The sequence below is a fragment of the Thrips palmi genome, unplaced genomic scaffold (genome assembly GCF_012932325.1).
Source record: "Thrips palmi isolate BJ-2018 unplaced genomic scaffold, TpBJ-2018v1 HiC_scaffold_15, whole genome shotgun sequence".
NCBI classification, from domain to species: domain Eukaryota; kingdom Metazoa; phylum Arthropoda; class Insecta; order Thysanoptera; family Thripidae; genus Thrips; species Thrips palmi.
The window spans coordinates 4,096,956-4,105,473 of NW_023144624.1; the positions used below are offsets into that span (position 1 = coordinate 4,096,956).

General features: G+C 46.8%; 3 protein-coding genes across 3 annotated transcripts; 2 read left to right on the top strand and 1 right to left on the bottom strand.

Annotated features, from left to right (window-relative positions):
* The first annotated feature begins 190 nt into the window (after positions 1-190).
* Positions 191-3,128, top strand: LOC117640797 (sulfite oxidase). The gene is made up of 10 exons (XM_034377665.1): positions 191-443; positions 630-820; positions 902-1,201; positions 1,277-1,436; positions 1,532-1,718; positions 1,809-1,940; positions 2,039-2,231; positions 2,321-2,524; positions 2,603-2,775; positions 2,862-3,128. The coding sequence occupies exons 1-10, from the start codon at positions 400-402 to the stop codon at positions 2,988-2,990; spliced, it is 1,713 nt and encodes a 570-aa protein (XP_034233556.1). The 5' UTR covers positions 191-399; the 3' UTR covers positions 2,991-3,128.
* A 116-nt stretch (positions 3,129-3,244) lies between these two features.
* Positions 3,245-4,977, bottom strand: LOC117640806 (protein TEX261). Its single transcript, XM_034377697.1, has 5 exons — positions 4,756-4,977; positions 4,483-4,562; positions 4,167-4,388; positions 3,974-4,085; positions 3,245-3,886 (listed from the first exon to the last, which is right to left on the bottom strand). The coding sequence occupies exons 1-5, from the start codon at positions 4,823-4,825 to the stop codon at positions 3,771-3,773; spliced, it is 600 nt and encodes a 199-aa protein (XP_034233588.1). The 5' UTR covers positions 4,826-4,977; the 3' UTR covers positions 3,245-3,770.
* Positions 4,978-5,237: 260 nt separating this feature from the next.
* LOC117641085 (regulator of G-protein signaling loco-like) lies at positions 5,238-8,507 on the top strand. Its single transcript, XM_034378190.1, has 5 exons — positions 5,238-6,636; positions 6,810-7,237; positions 7,343-7,565; positions 7,654-8,190; positions 8,484-8,507. Exons 1-5 carry the CDS (start codon positions 5,983-5,985, stop codon positions 8,505-8,507), a joined length of 1,866 nt encoding a protein of 621 aa, XP_034234081.1. The 5' UTR covers positions 5,238-5,982.
* The last annotated feature ends 11 nt before the right edge of the window (positions 8,508-8,518 follow it).

An 8,518-nucleotide genomic window follows, 5' to 3' on the forward strand; every position in this document is an offset into this window, starting at 1 on the left:
TTGGTTTCTTTTGTCCTAGCATCACCATTCACCACATTCGGAAGAATTGACAACCCACTTTACCGTAACTGCAGGTCTTGTCTCAAGTAACTTGTGGTACTTCCCCATTTCCAGCCAGACTAGACTACGAGTACGAATCCCCTCCCCCTTCCCCCTCTTCCTCTTTGATGCGTTGCGTAAAGTTTCTCATCCAGCCTTGCAAGGCGAGGACCTGACGTCATCCCGTGACGTCAGGTAAAGTGTGTTGTTGTTTTGTGTTGGTTGCCAAACCCAGAAAGCAGATTAGCCTGATCCGGCTTGACGGGGCCGTTTCCCGGATAAGGCATGCCACGTTTGAAGTCAGGCCGGACATAGTGAAGCGACAGAAGTCAGGCCGTGTCCAGTAATCTTCACCTCATCATGACACTACGTGGAATAGGACCTAGCACTTTTAAACGTGCCCGGTAAACACAACCTATTTTGACTACTCACTGAATAACTGAAAAAAATTCTTTGATTTGATGAGTTGCGCTCTATCGGTGTACAGCTGTCTGCTGTCGGCTGTTCACTCTAGCTCAAGCTGTTTGAAGTTGTCCGACTGAGGATCCTTGTCCTGCCATTCTTTTCTTTAATTGTTTCTTTGATTCTAGATCGTCATCCATATGGCAATTGCCTTTTAGTATTTCTACTGGGTTCCATGAGCCTTTACGAGTAACAAGGGCATATTCTTCTCACCACAAGGAACACACTCAAGATGGATACGACTCAAACAAAGCTGCTCTCGCTGCTGGGGTCGGAGCAGCATTTGTTGCTGGTTCTCTGTTTTACAGTTTTTACACAGGTCAGGATCTTTCAAATATCATAGTATATTTGTAATGGAAAGTAATCAGCTGCAGTGTGGCCTTGTTTTGTTGTGTTTCAGATAAAAATCAACACGTTTTGCAGGCTAAATCAGACCCCTCTAAAAAGTCACCAGTTGAAACAAGACCAGATCTGCCAGTGTATACCCTTGATGAGGTGATGCAACACACCTCAAAAGAAAAGAGAATATGGGTGACTTATGGTCAGGGAGTGTATGACATTACAGAGTTTGTGCCGCAACATCCAGGAGGATCGGAAAAGATCTCGATGGCTGCTGGAACATCTATAGAACCATTTTGGATGCTGTATGGTGTCCATAAGAGTCCTAATGTTCTGGCCATCTTAGAGAAATACAGAATTGGTCTGTAATCTATTCAATTTTCAGTTTAAGTTATTGAAATTCTAAGTCTTGCTTTCAATTAAATTTTCCGTTCAGGGAACTTATCTGCTGAGGAAGCTTCTGAGGCAACTGCTAACATGGAAGACCCATATGCCAAGGACCCCCGCCGACATCCTGCTCTAAAACCATCTTCTACAAAGCCATTTAATGCTGAGCCACCTCCATCTATTCTTGCAGATAGCTTCATCACTCCTGTGTAAGCTTTGCATTAATATCTTACTTCATTCATATTCATATATCCTTCACAATTCTTCATTGTGGTGCAAGTCAATAATTGTTTATCATTTTCAGGGATCTATTTTATGTCCGCAATCACTTACCAGTACCTGACATAACTGAGAAAGATTATAATTTAGAGATAAATTTCAAAGGCAAGGACTATACCTTCTCATTGAATGATCTAAAAAAGAAATTTGAGAAAGTCACTATTACAGCTGCAGTAATGTGTGCTGGTAACAGACGAGGAGAAATGACTCAGGTTAATTAAATATTGACCATTCATAAACACTTTATTCAAGGAAGCCCAAAGAAAATGTATTACATCATATTAAACTTATTTTACTTCCAGATCAAACCTGTCAAAGGTTTAAACTGGGGGCATGCAGTCATAGGAAATGCTACATGGTCAGGCCCAAGACTCAGTGATGTTTTGAAGTACATTGGTGTGAAGGAAGAAGACCCTGCCATTCAACACATTCAAGTATGCATTAGCAAATCAATTCAATATAAGGAATGTATGGAAAACTAAAAATACTGAGAGGAAAATTATTGACTTTTTCTTTCTTTCATTTTCTGTAGTTTGAAGGACTCGATACAGATGTTGCCAATGTCCCATATGGGGCCTCAATTCCATTTGAGAAAGCAATTGACCCGAAAGGTGATGTGATCTTAGCATATGAAATGAACGGTGAACCTTTACCTCGTGATCATGGTTACCCTGTTCGTGCTGTTGTACCTGGTGTTGTAGGGGCTCGAAATGTCAAGTGGCTTGGTAAGTTGTCTGTTTTTTCCTAGTTTGATGCACTCTTAATTTTTAAGATATTCAGCCTTTAAAATTTAATCTATTTAAAATTTTTCTAGGTCGAATTGTAGTGTCTGACGTGGAGAGTGATTCTCACTGGCAGCAAAATGACTATAAAGGGTTCAACCCAAGTGTTGACTGGGACACTGTTGACTTTAAGAAAAGTCCAGCTATACAAGAGCTACCCGTGATATCAGCCATTTGTTCACCTGACAGTGGATCTGTCATCAAACTGAATCCTAATAATTCTATAAGTCTGAAAGGTAATCAATTAATGACCTATTTCTCCTAAACAGCTGAGGTGACCCATTTGCTTTATACATTTGCTTTTGGCGTTTAAGGATACGCCTGGTCAGGCGGAGGCCGCAAGATTGTAAGAGTGGACGTGACAGCAGATTCAGGAAAAACTTGGTATTCAGCTGATATTACTGATCAAGACACAAGAAAAGAACCTCGTCATTGGGGTTGGTCCTTGTGGTCCATTGATGTTCCTGTGCCCAAAGGAACAAGTGAGGTAAATTCCTATGGGTCCTTCTGCAACTTGATGACTGTCCTCCTTACACTGCAAATTTTTTTTTCACCTGCTTCATTGGTTACTAGGTTGAACTGTGGGCCAAGGCTGTGGATTCTTCATATAATACTCAACCGGAGACTTTTGCCAATATTTGGAATTTACGCGGAGTACTCAGCAATGCATATCACCGAGTCAAAGTGAAAGTTGCTGCATAAATACATTCAGGCATCCAGGCAACTATCAGCCTGAAGGTTTTTAAGTTTAATCAAGTTGTACTTTTTACATAAGTTTTGTTTTTGAATATTTTCCTTTTATATATGTTAGAGAATAAAATCACTTGCCTTTTAAGTGCTTATTGTCTAACAACTTTTTTTCCACATAATTTTACTGTAATTTCCCTTAAAATTAGGTAGACTTTGATAATTTGCCATTAGGGGTCACACTATTAGAAATAATTAATGGATAATGCTGAGTTTTCCTTTTATTGCAAGAAAATAAAACACGGTCAGCATTCACACTTAATAGTGTACTCACACTCCACCCCCTTATTTTCCAAAAGGAAAAATAAATTAGTCATTATGAAAATAAATAGAGCTGAACGTTACCCGCGGTACTATGATCTAAAGAGGGGCACAATGCAATGGGACATATTTTACCTTTTGATTGGTTGTTAATGAAAAGACTAAGCAAAAAGCAGTGACAACGACAACAATAGAGATAAGATGAATTTTTAAGCCCAAGTTATTCTATCACAATTGTATTACAATAAATACAGACAAATAAAATGAGGACCCAAAAGTAGCCTCTGTTATCACAGAAACACGGCATCTCTTCAGGAGATGGATAGAACACTCCTCAAACACTCGAAAAAAAAATCAGCTCTTACTGTCATCAGTCAAGAACTTCTGGAGATGTACCTTAGGTATGTTCTTCAAGGAAGATAAAGAGTTACAAAGCAGCTATAAAATGGTTTAAGTTTTACAAAGAGCAGGAGTCTAAAAGACCTTTTTGTTTCTTTGTGGAAGGATGGATTCCTTTGCATAATTGAAAAAGCTAAGCAAGCCATATTTCTTTCCTCTTCTTGAGAAATAATTACTGACAACATCATTATCTGAAAAATGAATTTAGGCAGATTAAAATTGACACATCTAAACAAGAATGGGAGAAGAAGAAAAATTAACTTGAAAAGGGAACTTACTTAAAAGGGGTGTTGTTTCTGAATGCGTCGGGAGTACGTTTTCATTGGCAGATAATGATACAAAAAGGGCAAATGGGACTAGCCAGAGACAAAGGGTGAAATACCCTATCACCTGTAGACAGAGAAGACAGAGAAAAATATTTTAAATGTCAGAAAAAAACATAACAAAAGTGTTGATTCATTATGAGCTTACCTCAGAGAAAGGATGGTAGACACTTCCAAAATAGCTAAAAGCTAAGTAGTGATTCACTACCAGCATTATTATCGCTAATAAAAATTGAGGGGAACTCAGGACCACAACAGGGAAAGAATTCAGTATAAGGAGATGAGTGAGATGTGCCAGTATTCCACAGGCATTCATAGAAATTGGAAATTCTTCAAAAAGTATAAAACATACATAAATAACTAAGGAAATCTGGAGCGAAACAAAAAATCAAAACACCATGACTATCGTCAAAATAATTGGCACTCTGTTAAAATCAAGGAATGAGTGGTCAACAAATACATACCACTGACATCCACCATATAACCTTCTTTGAAGCTACAGTGTACTCTTCTACAATTTCCGCAAGGTAGTAAAGTCCAGCGGCTGTACATAAAATAAACGATTAGAAAGGGGCGATAGCCACGAAAGTATTCGAAGTAGACAACTGGTTCTTTTGGTCATGACAATTAAATATCCGTCAACCTTTGACAAGTTCAGGCAAAATAATATGACTGAGAAAGCAAAGCAGTTCATGCTTATTTTAGAAAAATTAATAGACAAATGCAAATAACCTTACCTATGGATATGACAATGAATAAAATTTGTACAAAAAATGCCACATAACTTAATAAATACAAAAACCACATGATAATTGTTAATTAAAATTAGAAGTTGGAACAAAATTACGAGAGAGACTTGTTGGCTTTACTGCACTACAAAATAGAAATCGGCATAATTCCTACTGCTAGGAAATTTGCAAACACTTCAAAAACAGATGACAGTGACAGTTTTCGAAAGTCCGTAAATTTCTCATAGGTGATGGCTGTACGGGCGGGTCCATGTCCGTGTCAATAATCCCTGGTAAAAAAAAAAAAATTCAGATAGTCCCTCCGCAATGACCATAAGGGTCAAACATAAACTTTTTTTTTCAATTTTAAAAGTCTGTTGGCCGACTGAGGAATCAAAATCGTCAAGCTGCTTCTTAGAAATAAAGAGCTGCACTTCTCCCATGTAGGGAATTTCTGCTCCTGCATTTGCCCGTCCTCGGGCGATGCTTTCCGGTCGGCACGCTAGAGGGCGCTCCTGACCAACAACGGTCCAAATTCGCGAAATCGACGCACAATCTTTTCAAATTTGACCCTCATTGAAGATTTGGGGAAACTATTTTATGTATTATTCTATCCATACCCTGTCTGCTGCGAATCGGAACGGTTCGGACATCACCCAAATCTTTTCTCAGTCTTTGTGCATTAGGACGGGAAAGGTGGGGGTGGAGGGGGCGATCAACCGCTGGAAATACGCAATGTTGTTGTGGCTGTTGTGAGAAGCATCTGGTTGGAGTCTGTAGAAAATGCCTGCATTCCGATCTCGTGTTGGCGAAACAAATCGTATTTTGTCAGCAAGCGGGCTGCTCGGAGGGCATTGGAAGAATTTGAGCTCTTGAAGCTTATGAGTGAAAGTGCCAAGATCGACGCGAAGATAATACCATGGACTCAACAGGTCGGGAAGAAGGGCTTCCTTGGTCCGTTCGAAAAATCCTTGAAGTTAAGACCAAAGTTGTGTGGTGGAATAATGGAAAGCACTTCGTTTAGTGAATGCCCGCAAAGTGCTGAGCTGTTGTGGTGTCCAGGCTCCTCTAAACGTCGTTTCGAAGGTGCCTGCCAGATGCTGGAAGGCTTGGCCTGGATATGTTCACATCAGGATGGACTTTCTAATATGGATTTTTTTTTGTCAGTCGATGCCTTAACACTTTATTGACAGTGTTTAAATGACTCAATGCCATTGGCCTCTTCACTGAAGAACAATGCATCCCATCAGGCGGCGTAAAAAACGACCCAACTATGGTGTTCGAACTGTGGAGGTTAGTCGTGGGAAGAATGGATTCGGATTTACCATATCAGGCCAACAACCATGCATTCTGAGTTGTATTGTAAGTGGTAGCCCAGCTGAAAGTGCTGGGTTGAGAGCTGGTGACTATCTTGTTGCTGTGGATGGAAGAAGTGTCAGTAAGATGCCTCATGATGATGTGGTTCGACTCATTGGTTGTTCCTCAGGCATTCTGAAACTGCAAATTGCAGAGAATTACTACTCCGACAGTTCTGATGATGATGTCTTGCCTGTAAGGCCTAAGCCAAAGTACTCACATAAGGGTCGAGGAAGTGGTCACCAACAGCAGCAACTCACGCCTCGTCAAGGAGCTGGGCCTAATCAGCAGAATCGTATTGCAAAGGTAGTGCACGATTTGAGGACAGGAGCCATGTTTGAAGAAAGCTTAGTTCAGCCATCAGCCTGTGTCATCACTGACTGGAGCCCTCCGCCGAATGCGCCCACTCCTCCTCCAAGGGCTTATCAACAACTCCCATCTGAAGCGGAAGATGTTGAGCTTCATCAGTTCATCATTGGATACTTGGGAACCATTGAAATACCAAAGCAACTTCAGCCAGGATCCAAACTTCAGGTATAAACAACTTTCAAACCTTTTCTTTGGAGACCTAAATGCACGAGGTGGTCAAGTTCAGCTCTGGTGGAAGCTAATGCAATTAAAAGTCGTAGATCCATGTTTGTCCCTCATTCCCCCTATGTTCCCACTTCAATTTCAAACCTAACTTACCGTTAAAATGTTCTGTACAGATTGTATGCGCCTGCGTGCGCAAGCTGCGTGCCGAGAAGCGTGTGCCCACGCCCGTGGCGCTGCGGGTGCTCGCCGACGCCATCCGCCTGGTGGACGCTCGCGGGGGTGGCGACGGCCAGGGCCAGGGCGGCCAGGGCGCGACGCTGGCGGAGTACCCCGCGAACCGCGTCCTGTTCTGCGGCGGCAACAGCGGCAACAGCCCCGACGGCGACCGCCGTCACTTCGGCCTGGTGACGTCAACGCCCGCCCTGGCCGAGGCCGCCGAGGCCGAGGAGCCGGCCGAGCAGCAGCCCTCGAGCGCGTGCCACGTGTTCGCCGTGGACGCCAAGCAGGCCCCCCACGAGGAGCACGCCGCGCGCGCCGCGGCCCTCAACATCGACTGCGGCGGCGGGGCGGCCCAAGCCGAGTGCGCGGCGTTCCCGAGGACGTCGGAGCCCGTCCTGCGCGCTATCCAGCGCCTCTACGCCGCGGGGGCGGCCGAGGAGGTGGGCCGGGGCGCCGCGGGTCTGGGCGCCGCGTCGCCGCACCCCAGCCTCGCCGGCTCGGCCAACTCCAGCAACAGTGACTCCGGCATCGGCTTCCGGGACGACAGCGGCCACCAGTCGGACCGCCACGACCCCCTGGGCATCCTGGTGGTGGACATGGAGCACGCCAGGCTGCAGGGCCTGGGCGGCCTGGGCCTCGGCCATCCGCCGCTGCCCGTCATCCCCCTCCCGGACAGGAGGCTCGCAGTGCGCGCCATGCCGGACCCACAGGTGAGCGTGCTGCCGTCGCCGAACCTGATGGTGGACTTGTGGTGGTCCAAAAGGGTGCGGTTGTCTGAACTTGGCTCGTCTGTCCCAGGAACTGTGCTGCCCCGTGGAAGGGGGCGCTCGCTCTGCCTCCGCGGACGGCGTCAACAAGACGGACAGCGCCAAGCGCGCTTCCCGCGCGACGCACGAGCGTGACCTGGACCGCGAGCGGGCCTGCTTCGCCAGCCTGACGAGCGTGCCCGGCGTGGCGCACTCGGCGGACGACCTCAGCGACCTGCTCTCCTACAAGCTAAGCCCCAAGGTGTTCGGCGGCCCCATTGGCGTGCCGCGCGTGCCACACGTGCGCGCGTCGCAGGCTTGCCACGCCACGCACAGCCTCGAGGACCTGACGCTGGCCGACCTGGAGCCTCTGGACCTGGACCAGCACCCCGTGCTGTCCATGTCCGCGCGCCACCTCGGCGGCATGTCCACGCCGGGCCACATGGCGGGGCACTCCGGCATGGCCGGCATGGCGCACTGGGGCGGCATGTCCGCGCCGCTCACCGGCAGCCTGCAGGAGCTGCGCAGCTTCGTCCTGAGCTGCTACGAGGAGGCCGAGCCGCAGTCCCTCAGCGCGTCGCTGCACGCGGCCCGGCCCGCCACGCACGCCGCGCGCCCCGCGCACGCCGCCATGCGCCCACCGCCGCAGCCCCGCTACCGGCACTCCCGGCACTCGGCGTCCGCGTCCGCGCTCAGGGCGGCGGCACCTCTGGCGGTAAGTACGACTCGGCACACGTCTCCCGGCCGCCGCGTGACATTTTTCTTGAAGTGGGGGACGGGGGGACAGGAAGGGGCGCCTCGTGGCTCTGGCCGGCCCACAGGCTGCTTCCGAGATTGGTTTCCGTCGATTTGTCTCTCTTCCTCTTTTGGGCCGTTGAGTAGCGCACAAGAGTGACGGAGCGATGAAAACGACTCTC